This window comes from Centropristis striata, chromosome 4, assembly GCF_030273125.1.
Source record: "Centropristis striata isolate RG_2023a ecotype Rhode Island chromosome 4, C.striata_1.0, whole genome shotgun sequence".
Lineage (NCBI taxonomy): Eukaryota > Metazoa > Chordata > Actinopteri > Perciformes > Serranidae > Centropristis > Centropristis striata.
The window spans coordinates 14148107-14173442 of NC_081520.1; the positions used below are offsets into that span (position 1 = coordinate 14148107).

Sequence of the window (25336 nt, forward strand, 5' to 3'; positions counted from 1 at the left end):
TCATTACTGCTTGTTCAGATGTGATGACGCCCTCGTAAACCAAACCACATAGCTAAGCCGAAAAAGGTCATCTCGCACCTGTCATCTCTTATACAATTTCAAAGTGAGAATCACCTGCTCCTACATGCGACCAACCACAGAGGGCAGGAAGGAAAGTGCTCTTCATTGAATAAATTACACATGCTTAATCCTCACTCCCTTTAGGCCTGGCCAGCTCTTTCCCCGGACACTTTTTCATCTGAAGTAATTTGAACTGTATTGGATTGTACTACATGGAGCAAATCTGGCAAAATGCAGCAGAAGTAGGTGTTGATTAGGATTTAATCAACGTGGCCAATGTAAAATCACATTAGATAAAGAAAACATCTCTATGAAAATCATTAATCACCTCCTTCATTTCCATTTATTTGATTTTGGTGATGAACATACACGGCAGCCATGTGATACACAGTTAAATTAGATTGGTTTAAATGATTATTAGATTTACACAGACATAGGTCATTATCAAGAACGCGGTTCTTCGGCTTCAATTACACCATATCATTTGATGATCATTATCTTATAATCACACACATGCTAAGAAGAAAAAAAATAAAGATGGGCTTTAGAGATATTGATGCCCTAAGAAGTTTCTTATTAGAGACTCTTTGTTATCGAAGAATAAAGAGTAAATAAAAACAATCTTCAAGCCAGAATTAAAATTTAACAGCAAGCTGTGTCATCAGAGAGCCAGCTTATTATGTGCTACGGGGCTTAATACAAACATTTGATAGTCTTACTGTAGCAAACCGCATCCTGAAACAAAGCTGCCTGATGTTCTTTGTAGTTAAGCATCCTCACTACAGAGCTTGAAAATGCCCAGAGGCTCTGGCAGAAAACAGCAAACCCTTTGGTGGATGGATGCATTGGAGAGGTGATGGGGTCTAAACAAACATCGTACAGGAACTCAAAAGATATGGAAGTACAGGCTGAGAAGATCAAAGCTGTGGACAAGATGACATACTGTACTTCCCCTGCATATCCCACTATCTCGGCATCGCACAGAGAAAAGACGGGGAGGAATAGACCGATTTCTCTTCGTCTTCTTAACCCCCTGTTCCTTTAAAGCTCAGACATCTCTGAGACGCTGATAAAGCTGTTTCTTGAGAAGAATTTATTTAAGGGAAAACTGATTTTTGGTTAAAGTAATATTTCACCTAAAATCTGTAGTAAAAGTGAAAGATTCTTAGTTTGATTTACACCAGATTTTAGATTTAAGGGAGACAAGATTTTACAACAGATAAAAACCCAAACCAGTCAAATTCAATCAGTCATTGCTCTAGGCTGGAGCTTCCTTGTTGCACCAATATCACCCTCGATGCTTTTCAGTAGCATATTTAGCCTTATTTCTCCAAAATTATGAATGAGCATAACAGGTAGTGGTTCTAGAATTTCTTTAGACATCTTTACATTTCTTTGGAGAAACATATCACCTTTGCAATCAATTGAAACTAAGATAAACAGTGACCAAACACAGTACAGATCACTGAATATTCAATGTGACATTTTGATTACCAAGATGGCTACACCCAACTGAAAGATAACTAAATGTCAGTTGTTGAAATACTGATTCAGTTTGAGCCCAAGTTGTGGCTGAGAAACAACTTACGGTTAAACAAAAGATGGACTTGACTGATGCATTTCTGTTAGACACCCAATGGCACTACACAGCACGTAAATCAATGAAATATTGATAGAATGAGATATACAAAGGTTTGAATAACCCAAAGACAAGTGTTATCTATTACTCAAACAGCATATAGCCAGGAAACCATACCACTAGCATCCAATCCAGGCTAGAGGCCCAGATTGTAGGCAGATCCGTCACAATCAGACCCAAATGCCAGCGGCTGACAAAGCTTTTTTCCAGGTGCTTTAGGAAATCAATGTGATGAAAAGGTTCATTTCCCCGAAACCCTAGATAGCTCCAGCGTTGTTCATTCTGCTTAGGAGAAAGCATAAATCGGCACCCTGACCTTGTGTATGCTACAGCCTTGCAGCATGGCAGCTTAATGTGCAGTACATCTCCTGTGATGGAGGCCTTACCAAGGCTGTCTCAAATCAGTAAAACTGACACCCCGGTTCCCCCTCAGGGCAAGGGATACTGTTGCTATGGCCCTTTGATGCAAAGTAATGTTTGCCTTTTTTCCCCTGACAGTCCTTTGCACCGCAGACCATGTCAGTGGAAGACCAATTTGAGGTCTCCCACAAGAACTATAGTTTGTCAGATTCAGTTTTAACATCCTAGGTCAAATTTGCTGTTGTCTGAATGCATTATGTCCAATAACCAGTATTAACATTTAAAACAGTAGTTGCAATGACTTATTACAATACAATGCACTATTATGGGTAAGAGAAGTGCTGACAGTCTGGTTGGTAGTTACGTTCACGCTGTCCTCAGATAAAACTGGAAGCAGAGGAACTGGAAGTGCACTTATCACATGGCATTCACTTCTGCACTCCACTGAGCAGCAGACAGGTGTTACCCAATGTTTCTGATCCAAAACGATGAAGTATCTCCTGACAGTCTAGATAGAAAAGGACATTTTACATCTATCCATTAGTCTTGGAAACAAGCTGATGACTCTCAGGTTCAGCCAAAATGTGTTACATCCGCAATGCCGAGTGTCCCCATTTGGCCATTTTTGCATGGCCTGTAACCACTTTGAGCCAGTCCTGGAATGTGAAAGCACTAGCTGTCCTTCAGTGAGAACACAGGGTCCTGGCGCAGCCCCCCCCCCCCCTCGCTCTCCAGCCAGGGGCTCCACTCTTTGCAATTAGAGTGTGTTTGCTGCTGGCTGTGCTCACTCAGTGACTGTGTGGGCGATTCTGGATGTGTTCCAGGGCTAGTGGTGCAGGCAGGGGGCTCTTTCCCACCACACATGTGGCTGCAATTAAGAGAAGGAAAGGGCCTTGTTCCAGAGGGCCATTGTTACTGCCCTCGCTCTCAGAGATCCCACAGAGCAGATGCTACTCAAATTGGACTCATTTTCAGGGCTTGAAGGAGGAAAGGGAAGAAATAGGAATTCTCCCAGCAGCAATGCTACGTACTCTCTTCAAGTGGTGAATAATGAGACTGAATATATTTTTGTCCGTCCACTGACATAAGCTTGATTGTACACTGTGTTTTTTCCTGTCCATGAGTCCCTTTTTCATATTAACTCTCTAAATTTAATTTTCATTACAAGTGCCAGTGGGGTTACATAATTCTGTTGGTTTTCACAGCAGTCTCACACATTTCAGGGTGTGTAAACGCATATTACAGTACAACACATAACAATGACTTAGCCCCTGTAAAAAGGATCCAAACATTTTCCAGACGGGTCTCAAACTTCTACAGGAATTTAAATACAACATGTTCGTCATTATTCTAAAGAGCTAATATACATTATACATGAGAGTGCAGTGTGGCCAAGAGCTTAGTATAGTACTAGAGCAGCTCTTCACATTAGTGAAAATAGCTGAGTGTATGGTGCCATAATGGTAGATTCACTTTTCAGTGAAGCTGAAGGTAACCCACTACATTTAAAAGACCATTAGTCCCAGAAGAAAGACATTAGCTGTGACCAAAAAGTAAACAAAAAAACTTCCGGCTTGTGGCTTGTGGCTTGTTACATTTTCCTCAGCATCACTTCAGTGCGTCATTTCTTCCCCAAGATATCTGAAGAATATGTGGGAATGCATGACCAAGCAAATCTTTTCAATAAATCAACTTCATGGTGTGTTTAACTCTCACGTTTTTTATCTACTGTATATGACCCCCCCCCCCCCCCCCCCCCCCCCCCCCCCCCCCCGCTTTCCATGTGTTTTCATAAAACAATAATGCAAAATCAGATGCCAAATAAATAAACCCCAGAAAACAACAACAATTACAATAATAACCTCAGTGTGGTCGTCCATGTCAATTTCAAACTGAGGATAAATTTACAGAGAGATATCTGAGACAAAGCTCAGGTAAATGTCCACTCGACTCACCATCAAATATTATGTGTTTATGAGAACGGACGTTAAAATGTGCTTTCATTGGTGCTCACTCCAGTAATTGCATCCTTGGTAATTATCCTTCATTCTCTCAAGCTAATGAATGTTTTAATGCTCACATTAGAGCATTCATTTAGCACATAACAGCATTTTGATTACTACAAGCCAATTAAGATCAATTTTGCTTTGTGACCTTTATGATCCAAGCTGAATGCCCCAATTAAATGTCATGAATGATGAACCATAAACTTCTGAGAGATTGAATTGAGATGCTGTAGAATTTGCTATGGCATGCATACGTTGCAGATGTCTCAATATATTTGCGACAAACATATACTGTAGTTCAAATGAGCAATTTGTAATCTGCCTTTGACATGCAACCTGCAGTAGCTTGCCATTAATTGCATTATTAATATTCACCATATCTGACAAGATTCTGCTTCCATCCTGCATGCCTCCAGGAATGTCATTACCATTCTCTGCAGCATCGCTACTTAGGTTTTATCCTTTTCCCACAGAAGCCAAAAGTGAAGTAAATCATAATGAAGACAGCAAAGGACAGCTCTGCTCTCATTTGTCCTGTTCAGTAATAATAATTCATAACCCCGCAACATATAAAAGGGATAATTCTACAAAAGACATATGGTCCAAATCGATTTCTTCGTCGTGGCAGCCCACCACAGAGCCGCCTCCTTCAACAGTCCCTGCTAATTGGACTAATGTATGAATGATGTGTTGGCCTGGCTATTAAGGGGATCTTTCTCTGTTGTCTCAGGTCTGTGGCGGTAGTGTGTAAGAATCTGCATGCTGGTCTTTGCCATAGTGTAGTCTGAAGCCTCTGAGGTGGCAACAATCAACCAAGACTCAGATATACATAATGGATGAGTAGGAGCGTGCCAAGGAGCCAGCTGGCAAGATATAAGAGGAGGGCTGTGTTCAGCTTTAGACAAATGTGCAGAGACAGTCCAACCCATATGGATCGGCTTTGGGAATCCAGCAAGGTTAACACTCTCTTGGAGCTCCACAAGGTTTGACTGAGCCTCTTATGGGAGAGGATGAGATAGAGGTCCTCCTTATCGTTTACACTCTCACCAAAGATACATTAAGCTATTGAGCTGTCACCTGCCCACCATTTCCTTCCCACCGGCAACCACATCTCTTATCCTAATTCCACGTCTGTGACGAGACGTGACACTGCTGTGTAGACAAATTGTAGGTCACAACTTGTAGGACGCACTACTGGGATGATGTTCTATATACCTACGGACCTGATGGTTCTCTGAGGGTTTATAAACTAATGGTGCATCATTGGGATCCTTCTGTTAATTAAATTGCATCATTCAAGGTTAATTGGGGGTAGTCTTATCATTAAAGGAGACTGTCTTTGTTTTTAATGACCTATGTTTGTTTATGATGACTCAAGCATACAATGTGTCTGACACTGACAGCATATACCATTTTCTACCAACTATTAATGATTTTTCTTTAACCTTTCTCTAAACGTCTCCAGGTACTTTAAATTGTTTAAAGTTTAACAAACCTTTATTAATTGTGGCAGATCAGAAAATGTTGTTTTGGAAGTCATTGACAACACAACCTTTTCTGTCATTACTTATTAGGAATTGCAATACATGTATGAATAAAGATACACATCCTTGCTTTTCTCACTGTTAAACTGAAGTAGACTTTAGTTATTCAGTGTCTTTAAAATTCTGGAAAGACACAGAAATCCCTTTTCTCCTTGGCCGTAATAGGTACTCTTTGGGGCTTTTTTCATATTCTCATTTGTCAGACCTGAATTAAAATGGAACAAATTATAGTCAGGGCAAAGATCAGATTTTGTCTTACTTTACCCAGTAGCTGTCAAACCCAATTGATATAATACAGAACTTCAGCTTCTTTACAGATGTTTCCCTTTACTCCACTATAGCTGCTCAAAGGGATTTAAAAGGTCATTTTAATACTCCTTTTTCCCTCCCTCACTATTTTATATCAAACTCCAAACACATCCAGACAAATGCCCTTATCTTTAATACTGAGCTTGAGGGAAAGAGCGAGAGTAGATTTCAAAAAATGCCTCACAGAGCGTTTTGTCTAATTTAAGACGGAACAGCAGATGTATTTTTATTATCATTACCTCTATGTGTTGAGCATCATGAATCGCACATAAAAGCTGTAAAAGCTGAATTTCCTTTGGATTACACATGCACAAACTACCTTTGTGAGTAGAGGGGGGGGGGGGCGACTTGCATGTGCATCAAACGGTAACATATGGTTATGCTGTCATGGACACCCAAGGGGATTGTAGTAAGCAGAGAGGTGGACAACAGACACAACGGACCGAGACAACAAGCACAGCGAAAATGAAAGATTTATCTAAGCAGCAGGTGAAAAAGATAACAAAAATCTAAACACTGAGAACAAGAAAATGCAACATAGCTACATTAATCTAATCTACTCACTGACAGCAGTCTATGACCAGCTGTTCATCAGAGGGAGAGAGCAGGCTGTCTCAAGCTCAGCCAGTCTGCAGTTAGTTGTTGGACTGAAAGGTAGCATAAGGTTGAATCTAACATTTTTCATTGGCTCCTACAAGAAGGCACAACAAACGGGAGAAGAAGGACAGTTGCAGCCCTCTGCCAAGCAATTAACTGGTGATTTGGCACAGTAGAGATTTCTTCCCAGGTGTCCCACCCTCTTCCTCGCATGAAGCCCGTGTTGTTCCACGCCTCCCGTTTCTCCTGATGGCCTCACAGGCATCGTATTAGTTGTGCCAATAAAGCTTTTCATTTGGCTGTTTAAAAGGAAATGGAGAGGAAGTGTTCCCATACTTAGCCCTGGCAACCTCTGCTGAGTGGACTACATTCATTTTGTCATCCGTATTGCTCAGGAAAAGGATTCTGTCATGCAATATAAATTGCTGGCCAAGAAGGGCAAAGTGGCTCATACATATTGTGCTCTCCAAGCTCCCCTTACATGCTTATAGCAACAGCATTCTGGATTTACATGTGAATACAGGTTATGTTTCAACATGAGATGAGAGAAAAGTGAATAAAACACATTTTGGTGGCTTAAATTAGGCCAAATGAAATAAGCACAAAATAAGATTGAGTGATTCATCGTGTTTTCAGTGGAGTTTTTTTCTGATAAAATTTGGTGATTTTCTAAATTGGTTCTGCAAAGTCAAATATTAAAATGCTGTATTTAATGTACCCTAAAGAATATGGGAACAAAAATAAAAAGAACGGTTTTGGGTTCAGTGACTTTTGCACAAATTCCAGTCCTTTGGGCATATTAACACCATTCACACAAGAGTATCTATTTAAGATTTAGTTAACTTTCATTTAATTGTATTTGGAAGTAATTCCATCTAATAAAACACCTTAGACCTCATTACTAAATCCAATCACTTGCAAGGGAGAAAGTATTTCTTCAAACCAGACTGTGACTCTCATTCTGTTGGTTCACTCTGGCGTCTCTCTCTCCTGTCAATTGTTATTCAAAGAGAAAGTTAATCTTCAATCACTGAACCAATGATATTGTATTAGCAGCTACAGCATAAATGAAATGGGTAATATGCTGTGAGAAACACTGAAAGATGAACACCCCCAACCCTTACAAGACCAGTCCACTGTTATACTCCCGTTCACCCCAATTCCAATTTATCAACTCCAGACTTTTGTCACCTTTAAATTGGATTTGGCTGGTGAGAGCACATTATAATTCATTCTGGCTCGGGCCTTGTTTCACAAGGTTGCAACAGTGTGCTTCCTTTTCAGTGACATCCAAACAGTTATACAAATGTAGGGCAGCTAAAATGCTAATTAAGCCCAATCATCACACAATCCACAGGCGTTACTGTGTTGTAAACAACACTGTCAGTGTTGCGTGATTACAAAAGTTCAATTCAAAACAGTCTATTTCTGTTTAGCTTGTGCCCTGGGACATCAATGGAGACATAAATTCATTAAAAGTCTGTTTCTACAATGTGTGTAATGCATTTCCCTCTTATCCTGTCTTTTTTTCTGTATTCAGTCAAATTGTGTGCTCGCAGACAGGCAGAGACAAGTTTGTACTTTCCAAATTTGAAAAATTAATGAAGAAGACTCCCATAGTAATGTAATCTGGCTAAGACATCTTTATCATATCTCATCATTTTATCATTAGAGCCATTATCCCCGGATATATTACTCACCTTTCTTGTCCCCAAAGAATAGGGTCTGTTGTGCAGGGTTTGACCACTGGAGGGAAGTGTTATCATTGTAATCCACACGACAGGTCATGTTGGCTGTGCCCCCCTCCACCACCGTCACATTCTGAGTTATGGGGAACTGACCTTGGCTACCTGTGGGATTATAAGACAGAGTTGGAGGTCATGGCCGTGACATGAATAGATTGCTGTTTTAAACCGGTTCTTGCCGTCTTTTCATTGAATCACATTAATGTACCATTCAGACTTGACACCTTTCAAAGTTAATGTTCTGTTATCATATCCACCAATTACATTAATGTCTTCATTACATCACAGTAAACCAAAGATAGCTTAATGAAAGCCTGGCTGACATGGACTCCAGCCTTCGACAGCTGTTGGTGCTAGAAAAACTGTTGTTTTTTTTTTACGGTGGAAACAATGGAAGGTTTTAGTCTCCCAGAGCGCCTTCCTCGCTGCCTTATTGCAGGGCCCTAATTGGTAGCATGGCCTAATTAGAGGTAGTCATGTTCTGCTGTAGAGTCTAGAGCTGCAGCTGGGTGGTAAATTGACACATAATCCTAGACACTGTGGGCCTTCGATCCGAGCGACTGCCTTGCCCTGAAACAGCCGCTCGTCACAGTGTGCAGAAGACATCCAAATGAGGCCTAATCACCCAGCCTTGCTGGATTTTACCTTCTTATTCCACATTTGTACTTGTCGTCTCAGCAAAGTCCCCTAATTACATTGCAGAAGCATTTCTATCCTGCCTGTGTTTTATTGAACTCTGCCAAGCTACAGAAACCGATGTCTAAAACCAATACTTTTTTGTGAGGAATTGTGAAAAGAGAAAATGTAAGCTAATACGAGGGTAATCAGACCGGCCCCTTTAAGGACGACAGTAAACAACAACTGTCTTGAGTTGATGCTTAAAGCTGAATGTGCTGTATGTCCCTGGGAGCATTTCGCTGTCCACAAGCTAATCTTTGTACATGTTTTCTCTTGATTTCACAGGTCTGCTTTTTTCCCTCTTGTAATGTGCCTGAATATGAAGGTGACATTGTCTCTGCCTCTCCCAGGTACAGTTCACCACAGGGACATTTCAACTAAGGGAGCAGCTGTCTGCCTCATTAGTCCAGCTCAAATGGGGGAGCAGAGGAGGCTGGGACAGCTAAAGGTCTGTGGACCTTCCTTGACCTCGATTGTCCTGATGGAGGCCATTGCCAGCTAGAGGTGAAGGTGAGGCTGACTATAAATAGTAATGGGAAAATGATTCCCACCATGCACATTATTGCTCATTACTCCCAATCACACAATATCATATCAACAAACACATCACCATTTCATCATGTCATCATTACAATAATTCAAATGCAGTTGGCTGCATGGCAACAGGTAATCCAGCAAAATCAGCTATGCATGTCATGTTAAAAAGGGAAATAGATGTGGATGCATTGTGTATGGGGTACCATGTGGAGGTGTTGTTGTCAGTTCCTGCATAACTTTCAACTTTTTTGTCATATCATCTACTCCACCATCTTTCCAGTTTCTTTGCTGTCTGTCTCCTGTGTATACTGCTCAATATTCACAGAAAGGCTATGAAAAAAAAATCCAAACAGTAATAATTCTCAACCCTTCGACTCCTGGTTGGGGTATATATGATTGGTACAGCAGAAACATGTTGCTGAAATTCCTTTTAATTATGCCTGCAAGGCCAATAAAGGCCGTTCACATAATGAGTCGTAAGGTTGTGTCGTGAGCATCGTTTCAAAAGGAAGTATCAGTGCAGGGTACTGTGCACTGCAGCTAACTGTGCTTCACCTAATACATTCATGAAATTCCAGTCTTGACATTCTGTAGCAGTCTAGAGTGTGGCAAATGCTGTCCTTTCTGTGGAAACATAATCCCCAGCGCCAACTACAGACTGTATTTCATTTTTTTTGAGATGGTGATTGGAGATCGGTCGGCCTTACTTCTACAGTACAGCACCAAACAATAGTCTAGAAAGTCAGTGAACCACACACTGCTCCAAGGACACGACACTGTGCTGTGTTCCCCTCTACACTGACCACACTGTAAAGAGGCATATGATCAGGTGTGTGTGTGTGTGTGTGTGTGTGTGTGTGTGTGTGTGTGTGTGTGTGTGTGTGTGTGTGTGTGTGTGTGTGTGTGTGTGTGTGTGACAAGGAGGAATATTCCACAACATATTTCATTTAACTTGTGTCACTTTCAGCACATTTTGTACGAAAAGACTTGGTAGTATTTTAGATGACAACTGTTGTAATTACAAAGATAACAACCAGATAACATTTTGCTTATAACAAATGGTCATACTGGGGATAGGTTGAAGACATTAAGCAGGACAATGAGCACAAGGGATTTTTCAGTAAATTAAGAAGTAGTTAAGTAGTCTTAGTTCCTTATTTATTTTGGCTGGTTGGTAGAAGGTGGTTTATGGTCTGTGGTGGTCCGGTTAGGCAAGGGAGTGTTTAACGGGATGCTGACAGCTTAAAAGATGTTTTTCTTGTATTTTTATACATCCCAAGTAGAACAACCCGTCCAATTTTGAACCAGCCATCACCAACAAAAACTGAGTTTGAGCTAATGTCTGAGGTAAGCCCAATCACAGCTACAATCGACTGGTACTGTTAGAGAACAAACACGTCAGACACTGAGCTAACATTTTCTCATGCATTAAGAATGTGGCAGTAATGGGTTAAAGACAAAATTACACACTCATTGTACACCCACACTGGCTTTTTCACTTATTTTGCCTGATTAAAATTGTGTGGGCAAGTGCAGACTGTTTGACATCTGTCTCCACCTCCTATTAGCATTTTTTTTATTTTTTATTTTTTTACTAAAGACAGTGTTTAAAGTTTAGTGTCTTTAACAAATGGCTTGTCTATTGTTGAAATATATCAGATATCAGATGAAATACAAATCATTAAATTTTAGACATATTATATATAAAACAGATATTTAGAAACAGATTGAATGAAAGCCACTACATGTGGGAGTTGAACATTTCTAGGCTCCAACAATTTACATTTGGATTGTCAAAATCCAAAAACAAAACAAAACAAAACATGATAGAATAAAAAACAAAGCAAAACTTGGTTGCTTTAACAGTAAATCACCAACACACACTACAGGTAAGGAAAGATACAATAAAAGCTTCTAGGTAAAAGCGTAGATTATGTTGAGCCATGGCTGTGTTTTCCTATAAAAGCCAGACCAGTGAAAGGGAACAAACAGCTCTGAGAGCAGTAATAGAGGTATGAAGGTTGTCTGCTCCACTGATGATCCAAGACGACTCAGTGAAGTGCAGTGATGAAATGAGGAATAAACCTGCACTTTTGCAATATGCCTTCAGGGAGGACAGGCCATCTCTTAAACACAAAGCACATCGGTTCTACAGGCTAAAGGACTTCAATACTGGGCATTGCTGTATCCCTTTTCAAGCACTTGGATTTATTATACTGAATAAGAGGGAACTACTTATTTTCAGTCAAGGCCAGCTGCAGTTTGACAGCTTGTACATATTTACAGTAGACAGCAAGCAACCTGCCTGCCATGACAGTGAATAGGTGAGGGGAGGATTGAGTAACCGGAGATATCTTGATGAAAGTAGCTGGCGCCCTATGAAACATGAATACCATTAGCGTTTGCTTTTTTCATGCTGGCAACACTTCTCTTTTAATCCATGAATATCATGAAGTGCTACAGTAAAAGAAAAATTCAATATGTGATAAGTCACATCAGTGTTTCTCTCTCCCTCTTCCTCTTTTCAATCCAGCCTCCCAACAGCTTCCCAGAAAGGGAGGTGAAGATTAAAACCATGAAGTGATGAACCCTCAAATGAAAATGAACTCATCTTTACATTAAAATTTAACTTAATCAATTAAAACCCAAGCTTTTTATCGTTTTGTTGTTTTGTGTACGTGCTTTTAATCAAACCATTTCCAGCATCAGCCTGCTTATGGGCCTAAACCTTAAAGCTATAATTGGTCTCTTGGCAGTGATTTCCTCTTTCACAATGTTTTTTTTATTTTTTTTATGATGGTCACATGGATCTGTGAGCTGCTGTTTTTTTTTAGTGCTAAAGCAGAGAGCCCACTCCAGTGAAAGCTGAAACTGGCAATATCACCCTGAGCTGGGAGATTATGGTCCACATTCAGGTAGGCCACCAGCACACTGATCATCAGTCACAATGTCAGCACACACAAGATTAGTCAAGTTGTTTGCTGTGCTTCACACAGTCAGAATGCTGCTGACACATCTCTCCACTGTGACATTAACTTTCATACAGAATCCAGTGACACTGCCTCATGAATCAAATATTTACCGACGCAGCTGAAATTAGGCAGACATGCAAATTGGGGGCAGAGGATGGCATCTTCATTGTAAACACAAATATTTGATGATGAGATTTTAAAGTAGAACCGCAGAAACAGATGTCTGCTAAAACACAAACTAGATGTAAATGTGTGCTCTTCATCTCTATACATTTTAGTGTGGGATGAGGTCTGTGCAGCAGGTGAAGAGTATAAATATGAATACAGATGTTCAGAATGGCTGGCTGTTGAGTGTGCATTAACGATAAACTATTTCATTTCATCTCAACCAGCCTCTCTTCATGCCGTTATCAGAATGCAGCTCAGACCGTAGCCTGATGGAATCCGAGTCTGACAATATTAGAAGCCAAGAATATGATACTTAGGTTATTGATTTTGCTGGGTGGGTATCTAGAAAATGTGAATATGAGGGAGATGGGAATCTTTATGACTGTACGTAAAGGGAGGATTCATAGAGTTAGCTGATGAATGTATATTGAGTGCTTTATATTATTATTGATGATGTGGAAATCTTTTATTTCTATTTTTGATACAATTCTCATAGGAAATCACCGCATGCTGGGGAACCAGGTCTGAAAACTGGATCATTTGAGAACTGCGTTGCATATATAATGTAACCGACTCATCTAATGACCACTGATCCAGGGTGTGAGGTGAAAAATGTGAGGAACATCTCTGTTGAGGAGAACAGAGAGTTAGTGGAGGAAGAATGAGCCATACCACCCCAAAAGCCTTTCTCAGTTTCAGCTGACTGCACCAAATAATGGAAAGCAGTGCCTTGATGAATGGCTGGAGAGCAGTCAAGCACACCACTGCAGAATAAACTGTAAACTGCAGGCAGGATAAAAAGAAAACAAATAACTCAGAAAATAGTTCAAGAAATAGCCGATGCCTCCATTCATTACAGAATAATAACAATTATTAATTTTCATATGAAATTAAATCCAGGCAGTTTATCAAACCACAAGTTAATCTCTGGTGCTTGATTTTACGAGAGCTTCTTTGCAAATAGAGATGTTGGAGATGCTGAGCTCCCTTCTGCATGTTAATGACTCATAGAAACTTCCTACAGTGCCGGCTTATGACAAAATACCATATTTTATTGAAACTGTATTAAAATAATTTCAAGAGGGTTATTTGAATTATGACACTAAAACTTAGATACAGACATAAATTGGTGAAAATTTTAAATTCTTGTTTCATGCAAATACTTATGTTACATTTTTTAAGGTATTACTTTCTCAAGTATTTGAGAAATTCTCTTTTAAATGAGCAGTAGTCATATAGTGACATATATGCACATAAAATACTTTAAACTACGCAATTTCACTTTTGTGGGATGGAGATTAAAATTCACCTTGAAACTCAGACTGCCAATATGTCAAATATGTAATTATTTCCATGGCTGTCTGTGAATGGTTGCTAAATAAAACAACAAAACAGAGCCAACCTATTTTCTAAAAAGAAATTAATCTAAATTTTGTTCACAGAGTAAATAAAGCGGAAAACTGAAAGTTTATAAAAGAAGATCAAATATCTTGCATTAATACTCACAAGGTATTTAAAATAGACAATATACTCTTGAGAACATAGTAATTAATCACTGAAATTGCTGTGACTTGACAAAATTGTAATTAATTGGCTAACTCTAAACTGCGTGGCCTATTTGCCAGCATGTTGAGAGAAAAGGAAGTTGAACATCCGCAGTGTATAAATATTCCATTTAATTAAAACTTGAATCCTCTTGTGGTGTGCATTCCTTGGTGGAGAGAACAAGAAATAATGGAGCTTGCCGTCTCCCATGTGAGACAAATACAGACAGCTCTCAGTTCCAACTCAGTGTGAAGTTTTGTAAAAGTGTGGCTTACGTTTTGCTCTCAACATCCTGTTGGATTCCCAGTGTTATCCTCTTTTACTTGTGTTGGAATAATTTATCCTCACTTGGCTCTGTCACTTCCTCCACAAGAACTAATAGACACTTTCACATATGACTCATCCACTGGTTCAGCAGACATTATACCTACTAAATTCTCCAGGTCACATAAGTTGTAACACCAACTACATTCTCTGTTGTGAATAAGTCCAGGACTAATGCTTGTGTCACATCAGTACAGCCTCCTCTGAAGAAACACAACCTTGACTCAACCTTCCTTACTTAGCATATACCAAAGGATTTTCATCTCAAAGATTTTGGAGGAAATCCTTTAAAAAAATAAGATATTCTTCTAATGTTCGTGCTCTTCAATAAAAATATATATTTGAAAAGTTTCAATTTGATATATACTTCTCAGCACTTGAAACATCCAACTACAACTTATAAATCATTTTATATGAGAGCTGATAAAGATGAATAGTGGGCTTCTCTGGGAATATGCCAAATAGTTATGATTTTTCTATTCCTTCACAAGATCCTTCCTGTAATACACCAACAATGAATTCTGGGACCAGTTTAACTCATTACAGTCATTACATGATGCGTTACAGTCATACACGTTTCTTTCAAATACTGTGGCTGCTGTATGTCATTGGGTTGTATGTCCAATGAGTTGGCTGTTTAAATAAACTGTTCAGCTGGTGTCCTGGACCACACAACTCAGAATATTCTGTAGTTAAACTCTGAATAAAACAAAATGTTCTGTCATTTCAGCTGAAAGTTTTTCAAAACAGTTCATGACCTTCAATACAAATTGAAATGCTGGGTGACATTCCACATTTTGGTCTAGTATTTTTCCAAAAAAGGAATCCTGCCAAAATTAAAATGATCTGCTATTGTAGAGTGATACATTTATATAATTAATATATAACTTTTATAACTTCTTGCCTTATAACTGTCATGTTTGCCTGGGTCTAAGAATAGAGAATGTTGTAGGTTGTACAGCCCCTTCAGGGAAATTTGTGATATGAATAAAATTGACTTGATTTCTTTGTCTTTTTTAGCAAACAAGCAAACAATCAGTTTACCATCCAACAGGCGTTGGGCCAGGACTGAGTGAAGGAGCCATATTACACCCACTCTGGCATCCATTAATTTTTTTTTAAACTGATGTCAAGATTTTATTGATAACTTTTATGGTTTGTCAAGGCCTTGCCCTCAGCTATGTCTCTGACCTTTTGGCCCCTCATGAGTCAGAATGCAGTTTTAACACCACAGGCAGGGCTCTTGGCAGTTGCTAAGTCTAGGCTCAAGATGAAAGATGACTGGATTTCACTGTCAGGACACCTAGTCTGTGAAATGTCCTGCCAGACAAGCTCAGCCTGCTAAATCAGCATCCTCCTTTAAAATCCCTTCTAAAATCTCAGAACAAAAAGGCCTTTTCAAATTCAAATTTTATTTGTTTTAATTGGTTGTTTGGCAGACAATCTTTAACTTCTGTTAGCAGAAATAGAGGTTATTGCAGCAATATTTGAAGTACTCGTGGATACTGTTGCTAGAACAATAAACACTGTGGTAAAAGCAAAGCAGTGTGAGGTAGATTAGGTTTAGAATATGGCCAGATCTGTGACTGTGAAAATGAAATGGCTTCCAAGTTGCTCAGTTGTCTACACATATTGACCATACCAGCACATTTCAGGATGTATTAATCTTTTATATCCTGTATAGTCTATGTCTATGCTAATGCAAGTCAATAGTTTTGAAGATAGTTAGTAAATAAATAAAATAAATAAGACCAAACACTTTCAAGGACACATCATGAACTGAAAACGAGGTTATGATATATCACTTGATGAGTAGATGTTAGGTCAAGTATAGACGTACTTTGCTTTACAGCACTTTTTTTTATTTTGAACTTCATAATTACTCACTGATATGAAATTAAAAAATGAACAAATCTGCAGCATATCCCCTGAGCCCTACACTTTGATCACTGATCGGGCACTGTTAGACGTGTTAACACAAAGCCAGCCTGGATTCAACAGTATTAGTCTCAGTTTGCTTCTCAGGCATCTAAAGACTGTTAACATGGCTGTCAGCTTTTCTTTGTGTCTATATAACTTATTGTGACTTGTGCGATTCCACTCTTTTCAGAAATGCACAATCTAAATAAAGACCTAGGTGGTTCATAAGAGATGACAAAAATCTGATGTTTAAGATAACTATTAAAAATGTATTCAGAAATCAATGAAAACTGAGGAGTTCTCAACCCCAAACTCTATGCAGCAGCTCAGAAAGACCCATAATCAGGCCTGAGAGTGTCTGTCTCGGCCTGTCCAGATAATGGCTGCCTGTCACATGATTCTCCACAGAAGTAGTGATATTATTGCTTGCTATACCATTTATGTGGTCTTCCTGCCAAAACCAACAACAACACTCCCTGAAAGGGAGTGAAGTGGGTTAGATTAATACTGACCCTTCTGTGAAGGACTGCTGAAAATGAATACCCACAACCCTCCATTCTAAAACAATTAAAGCAGTTCACACAATGCTTCAAGAAATCTACGAAACTAAACCATCTCTACTTCACTTGTCCACTATAATGTGTCAGTTTTTAGTCTGTATATAAATAATTTTAGTTTTGTAATTCTTCTCATGCTTAAAGTGTATGTTGCTGTAATAATGTGTATATTTGACAAATTTTCAAAACAAGAACAGCTATTTACGGCCACTCTGCCTGTAGCTTATCTGCTGGTTAGGAACAGATAGCAGAACTGAATTTTACAGCACATTAATATTCCAAACTGTATGTTACTGGAGTGCAACACTCTCTTTGAAGCATATCATGTAAACAACATGTTCCATTCACTAGTCAAAATAAGACCACTCTGAAAATTCAGGCTAGATGCTGCCAGTATGCAGAACATTAATACATGCAAAACCCTGATGAGGTTTCTGTCTGACGCAATTTTAAATAGTCTTTAGAATGCAACAGTTTTGTTTTTTATTTGGGGCACATTATAGAATATGCAATGCTTGTGTGAGTGAGGGAAAGTGAGAAAATTCTGTGAAGAAAATGAAATATATCAAGAAAAAGAGATACAAGACTTCTGATCAAGTTAGTGTGCAGTGCAGATTTCAACAAAAACATTAAAAGGTAAGTACAGTACAAACCTGATTCCAAAAAAAAGTTTGGATGCTGAGTGAAATGTTATCATAACATCATGTAACAATTTGCTTATCCTTTTATTTGACATGTACACAATTGTAAACTGTACTTAATCTTTCAATTTCATGGATTTTTGTAAATATATGCTTTTATTATAAATTTGATGCCAGCAACACATTCAAAAAAGCTGTGACAGGGGCAACAAAAGACTGGACACAGGAAAAACTTTGCACAGCAATTTAACAGACAGATGGAGAGGGATGAGTGAATGGAATTCAGAATTTGTAGTTAGAATTTGTAGTAGAAGTTTCAACATAAAATACATTGTCTTTATACAAATTGAAGGTCACAAAGGCATACCATTCTGTTTTATAATTTGTTGTATTGTACATACAGGTTTTAGAGCAACATATGCTGTCATCAAGTCTTTTCCAGGGATGTCTCTGCTTCTTTCAGGAAGATAATACAAAGCTACATTCTGCATGTGTTACAACAGCATGGTTTTGAAGGAAAGGGGTGCGGGCACCAGACTGGTATGCTTGCAATCCTGACCTGTCTCACATTGAATATGAATATGAGTATTATGAAGTGCAAAATACAACAAGAGACACCCCTGACTGTTGAGCAACAGTAGAAGGGATTCTGTTTTCAAAACTTCAATAATTTATGTCCTCAGTTCCTAAACGCTTACTAAGTGTTGTTAAAAGAAAAGGTGATGTAACACAGTGGTTAACATGCCAGCCTGTCCCAGGTTCTTTGAAATGTGAATGATGTAGAATAAACAGAGATGATGCAAACAGCATGATCAATCTGACCACACCATCTTTTAAATAATATCTGAATGTAATATGCTTGGTGACATATTCATGAATGACCCTAAATGTAAGCGTTGATAAAGGGAATACTTTAAAACTGACAGTCGATAAGAAAGGCTGCTTTCTTTCATCAACTGGCCCGTGAAGTACTCCCATCATATCTGATTGTTTTCACCTCGACTGACCTTTTCTGAACAGTTCTGAAGAGGACAAACATTGGTAAAAACATACTTCATGTAATTTATTTCTATGAAAGAAAGGTCATATCTGCCACTGAAAACAATCATTTACACTGACAGTGTAATTTAAACCCCATTGGTTCAACATCAACAGAAATGCTTCTTGTGTTTATGGAAAACCTGCTGATCTGAGGCACTCAATAATCTGTGCCATTTTAAAAGCTATCAGCCTAGTTGATTGGGGAGATTTAAGCAACTATTTAAGGGCAGCAGCTAATTAGCACTAAATCTAGATCTGATCCATTAACCGCAGCTAATCTTTAAATTACCTGTCTAAAGTGATCCATGTTTGAAAACTGTGCAACTACTTGTTCGAACTTAGTCAGCTTTAGATAATGTCACAATTTAAAATCAACAGAGTACATTTGAAATCTTACGATACAGGCCTTCCAATATGCAATTCATTCAGTCATAGAAAATCCATATGTAATTATGGTAAAAGCAAAGGCTGTGATTACTTTTATCCAGATTAGTAATATACTCCATGTCACTCTCTTTCGCACCCCATTTGCATCAGGAAATAAAGTATGAATGCAAAGAGGCTGGAAGAGACAATAATATGTGCTGGTCACTCCTCAACCAAATTTTTATTCAGATACAATCCAGCCGAAGTTTCTTTCTCAACTGCTGTTTTATTCCAGGTGCAAATGGCTCCTGGTGGTCTTTCTGCAAAATCTAATATGAATCTTTCTTGTATTAAATGCATTTCTTTGGAATCTTATCACACTCGACTGTATGCATCCTTTATCTGCCCTGGGATTATCATGGTTTTCTACAATGCTTCCATCAGCTGTAAACAAGAGCAGTTCACAGCAGATCAGACAGACACAATGCACATGTTGCGATGATCAACCACACGACACACAACTGTGTATCAGCTCTGCATTGTATTCATTGTAGGTGCCGATAGCATGATCTTAAATGATGCAGTCAGTTGATTGAGCTGTTACAGAGTGCGATCAAGCCTGTTAGAGAGGAAATAACCAAGATGGAGTGAGCTGTCTGTCAGCTTTACCCTCCATCAAAAAGGACATTTGGTGCCTGTTACTGAGTAGCACCTGAGCAAAAGTGAACCTCCCTTGACTCAGAGGTGGTACTGAGCGTCGTCCTCCCCTGTGATTTGCCACAGTGGGGGAGGCAGGGGAAAGGTAGGGGGTGGACAATCCACAGAACTGGCAATAAATATCCCAGCTGGGGGAAACTCTTAGCAGTGTTTTTTTTTCTGCTGTGCAGGAAGAGGAAAGTGGCAATACATCAGCTTCAGAAAGTGGGTCAGAAATACTGTACTGTCTGCAGGTGAAACAGGAAATTACACGTTCAACTGGTGTTACTTACACAACTGTCCAAGTGATGTGCCTCAAATTAACTTTGGGATTATGTTTTCCGAGTACACATTGTATATAGGGACTAACAAATGGCAAAATTGAGACAATAGTCTTTGACGCAACTCTAGAGGACTTTTAACAGACTGATGCATTCTTTTATTAATGAGAATTAAATGTAAAATAAGCCTGATTGTGTTAAATGCTGCATATTTTTTGCAATAACTACATGTATGAATTGCCTTTCAAATGTACCGAGAGATGGGAATAAAAAAGTGTTGTCACATGCCCTTCAAACTTTAGTTACAAAGACTATTACATCACATATATGCGTTCATGTTCTGCCTCCACAGTTATGTGGTCAGAAAAATGTTTAGCTCTTCAATAAAAAAATGATCACGTTGCCACATCGTTGCCCTGTCCTCTTAAAATTAATCATTACCTCTATCAGAAATGCTGTTAAATTTACATTCAACCTGCCATTCAGTATGCCCTTCATAATGGTTACATAATACAATTGTAAAACAACCTCTATAACTTCAGCTTCATGTTTTACACTGCCATATGGCTTGCTATGAATAGCGTTGTTGCATTTGTCTCATTTGCAAAAATAAATAAATAAATAAAATCACTATTACAAGTTGCCTTCTAACTTTTAGCTGAAAAACATGATTTTGGGATGGTCATGAAATGGTCTCTCATGAAGCAATTTACCTTCAATTTATTCTTTTTTAACAGTGTCTAAACTTTAATAAACTATTGTCCTTTTCCTGAACTGGCACAAGTCAAAGCACTTTTTCATGTGAATCATCAGAGAGCAAATAAATCTATTTGTAAGGCCTTGCTAAATAAATCCTGAGGCATATTTTCCATGAAAATGACAGCTGCCAGGATGAGCTTTCTTCCTGCCTTCTAGGCTTTACATGTCTTTTTTTTCAGCGTTATCCACAAATGATATAGCAATTATTAGCATGCAATAAGGTAACTGACAAAATCAATTAATCAATATTCAAGACTATTAGATGTAGTTATATTAATTATCTTCATTGTTATTAATAAAAAGTTATTAACCATAATTAGAGTGCTCAAAGTGCTGTTGAAAAAGGCTTCGAAATGTTGAACAAGATTCCAGAGGTGCGGATGCTGAATGTGTATCTTCTGTTAATTAAAAACTACCCCCCTAATTACAACTGTAATTAGAAAATACTGCATTTTCAAAAAGTGTGTGTGTGGGGGGGAAGAAAAACCTTCGGCATTCATTCATGAACATTAACAACATTAATCAGTGGGTTTGGTTGAAGTCATGTCCAAAACATTTACAAAAGAAACCCAACCAAATAAAAACCCTGGACTAAATAATGTATGAACATAAGATGTTAGAAAGGTATGTTAGGAAGATTTCATTTCTCTGTGCAACACTGAAACAGTTGGCTCCTCAAATTTCAAACTGGTCAACCAAGCAAACAAATCAGAACAACTAGCAAATCATTTTTTACAGAATGCATCAGTAGCAGCACTAACAGTGGCATCAATAACCATACAGGCCGAGTCACTGAGACACTGAGACACTGGGTATTGATGTTAGGATGCTACAATAGTATCAGCCAGCAAGAACATGAGCAATAACAGAAAATTAATATCCAACATGAAAGAAAGAGAAACGGTCTGTGAATCATAAAATATTCTGTAGCAGGATATTTTTTTCTCAAAAGGTAGTAATTCGTGGGTGGGCAGCAACAAAGAAGAAAAAAAACACAACGTAGGTGCTGGATTTCTCCCCTCAGTGCATAATGGATCTGAAACTGACAATTTATTAGGCAATAGATCAGATGAAGTGAATGCCTACACCACCAAGTATCAGGACAAAGCATTAAGTACTGAAGGGCAGCAATAAAACGAAAAGTATTAGAAGCAGACTTGTGACCAGAAGGGCTCCAGTTTGAGTGCACAGTATGTCTGGGAAAATCTGGGTTGGGGAAGCAAATGAGAAACATTCTCCTCCCTCATCTACCGCTGAGGTGTCCTTGAACCAGGAACAACCCCCCAGCTGCTCCAATGGAGCTGCACAGCGGCCAAATGCAGGAAAAGCATGACTGGGTGAGGTGGGCAGCTCCCTGGTGTGAACATGTGAATCTATACATATGTGAAGCAGGTTGTCTCTGAGAAAGAGCAAGCATGTTCAGCAAACCTCTCCTGCAGAAATAAAGGTTAAAACATGCCCAGAAAGCTTTACAGAAGGCAGCGTATGTTAATGCTTCCCGGGCTCTTGGGGGAGATAAAAGGGCGATCCAAACATTGTTTATTGGGAACTGTGTGCAACATAAATCATGTAGCAAGAAAATGGAGGCAATAACTCACCTTTCGCTTTGCTTTTTGTCCCAGCCACTGATAGCATGAGGGGGTAAAGCAAGGAAACAGCAGGTTAGATAGGTAGTACAGTATGAAGGAGTAACATTTATGGCATGATGATTATTTGCTCTGCCCATGGTGACAGGAAGTGTAAGATTAAATGTTGTGAATGTGGAAGTGTGAGTATTAGAGTCAGTATTCATTAATATTTTCATGACGTCAAAGGTTAGAACTTAACATCGGTAGACAGGGAACAAGAAAACAAATATACCCCTGATAACAAGCTTAGTTATATCAGTTATTCTTTACCTTCTTCAAAACAAGTATCTGAAGCATGTCGTCCATAGAAAATAATTGTTTTAACACACCAAGCAAAACACACCAATGTGAGCAAAACACACCAATTATAATCCTGCAGATTCTTTCACAGTTTTTCTCTGTATGACCTAAATGACAAACTTCATAATATATTATAAAACGGAATACAGAAAGTTATGTAACAGAAGTATTTAAGCAAATAAGTTGTAAACTTGAAAATGATACCCGAGTTAATGATACATGTGTATACCAGGTTAACATTAAAAATCTCTTTGGGGTGTGAGGGAGATTTAGAGTTTCCAATTAATTTTAAGTCCACACAGAAGAACTTAAACTATAACAAAGAACATCATATTCAATTTCCTTTGACAAAACCTGTCTGCAGTCTGGTTCTACAGTTTAGCTATTAAGGGAAATTTTATCATTGTGCATTGATAAAATACAATACAAAATTGTAAATAAAGAGATTTTAAATTGCCTCATTTTTTTGCAGGTTTGTCTCGTCCTTGCCTGTTTATGATTGCTGTGTTGTGGGTAATAATGTTAAATTGGCTTCATTTTTTAATAAAGAATACATAGAATCATGGGATGTTGCAAATTATCCAAACAGTTAAGTTAAGTGCTACAAAATTGTTAATCGCAACAAAATTTGTAAATCTCTTTACTCACTAATCTGTGTGACAGTGCTTGGGAAAAATTCTACTCAACAATGTTCAACTTTCACCTTCCGTGCAAATTACACGCTACTCAGGGTAACATGGCAGATTGGTAAACAATTTCTTTTCATCATCACTCGAGAAACAGGTTCTTTGTTTGTTTCCAGTGGTTACATAAAGGCAGGTGCTTTGCTGTCTTTCAGGTAGAGACACTTAGTTAGGTGTAATGAGGACAGAACATTGTTACCAAAGGCTTCAGACTAGAAGAGATTAACGGTAGATTTGCCAGCAAGATTTTAAAAAGGACTTGTTGCATAAACTGCAAAATCAACACTGAATGCTAATCAGAAGTAGAAGTGTTTGTCCAACATAGAACAAAGCACCAGACACCATAGAAAAGGCCCAGTTCCAGACACATTATCACCATCCAACTTATTTTACTACACCGTGTCTGTGGTGGTGAAAACACTGTTGAGATAGAAAGCATTAAAAGCTTTCTAATGCACAGCAACCTTGCCAAACGGGCAAGGACTTTTTTGTTTTTTGTTCACTAGAGGATACAGCTAATCTGCTTACCTGGACAGACAAGGATGAATTTTAACATTCACATTCAGATTTCTCAGGATTATACAGACAACCACCCACCTCAAAGGTGACATGTTTGTGTCTGTCTTTGTACACTCAAAAAGAAAAAACCTACTATAGACGCCATGAGAAACCTCTTGAGGAGTGTGAGATATTAATAGCGGACATCATTGACCCCAGATGTTACACATTCATAGCACACATCAAGAGACTGAAACTTGTATGAAGATATACCTGCTGGTCTCCCTGCAAGATCCTGCCTGTTAAAGTGTGTGTGTGAGGTTACAGTAATTGATAGCTCACATCTGATTGCTCAGGGAATGTTGATGAGATTTTGCTAACAGGATCTGTAGTTAAGGTGTTTCTTTCATCAAACATTTATGTGTTTCAGTGAATACATAAGTAGTAATTTCTGCTGTAAGAAGTCACTGTTAAAAATATGATTGTGGCATTATCTGTTATATTTCATCAGATTTTTAGACGTCTTGTTTTTCAGTAATATGTGTTTGTTTGTTTTTTTGCAATTTTGCAAATCTGCAATTTACAGTGTTTTTTTTATATTGTAATAAATTACAACAAAACACATTCATAGAAAGAAAGAAGCGGAAAAAAATTCTGACAGAGCTGCTGGTGAAGCAGAACTGGAGGTTTTACTTAAAAAGCCTTGACCAAATCTACACCGACTGGGGGTCACACAATGTGCTGTTTCTTACGGACGCAGAGGTTGACTGACAAGAACACTTCTCAATTCCTTGAGAAATAAGCTCCTCTTGTAGTATTTACCTCTGTTCCACCTCTGGTCTACAATGCATTGTGTGCTAACACATCCTGTCTAAAATAGGAAATGTCTAACAGCTAATAGGGCGTCGTTCCCTTCCAGCTGCTGGTGCCGGTGACATTGTTCACACAATGCACACCTCATTTGTTTCTGTTGTTGTCAAGGATAATGTTTGGCTTCTTACCATCTTTCTGCTGCTAAAAGTTGCATCTGTATTCAACATACTCATCAATGCTGCATTCATGTGTTTCCCCACTGCTGATATTTGAGAACTACTAGGCATCCATCACAACAATAATGACACGTTTGCAGAGAAGGCTATTTGAGAGGAAAGACTGTGTGTGTTTGTGTGTGTACATGTTGGTACCTTCAGCGTTACATAAGTTGGAGTTTTAAGATGGTCCTGCATTTTGCCTCTTTTCTCAGTAACCCAGCCTTCACAAGGATAATTTTGCACATAAGACATCTTTGCATTTCTTTTACAACGAGGCCAAACGTTCAATAAAAAAAGTGATCATGTTGCTCATTACAATACCCATAGCTGAGGGCAGAATAAAGCCTTGTGGAAAAAAAGCACTATTTCTGACTTAAAAATAGGCCAGGATTAATCTGAATTCTCCAGAAAGGACAAACTGTTTATAAAAATGGGTCATTTCGTGGTGATC

At 38.6% G+C, this 25336-nt stretch overlaps 1 protein-coding gene across 5 annotated transcripts in view; it reads right to left on the minus strand.

Moving 5' to 3' along the window:
- The window catches only part of cadm2b (cell adhesion molecule 2b), a 132160-nt gene that overhangs the window by 19589 nt on the left and 87235 nt on the right, over positions 1 to 25336 (minus strand). For 4 of the 5 annotated variants that reach the window (XM_059331503.1, XM_059331502.1, XM_059331500.1 and 1 more), the window contains exons 2-3: positions 22344 to 22370; positions 8216 to 8365 (exon numbers count right to left, since the gene is read on the minus strand). In XM_059331503.1, the coding sequence (XP_059187486.1) occupies positions 8216 to 8365; positions 22344 to 22370 (177 nt within the window). The remainder of the gene's footprint in view (positions 1 to 8215; positions 8366 to 22343; positions 22371 to 25336) is intronic. The other variant, XM_059331501.1, reaches the window with a different exon arrangement.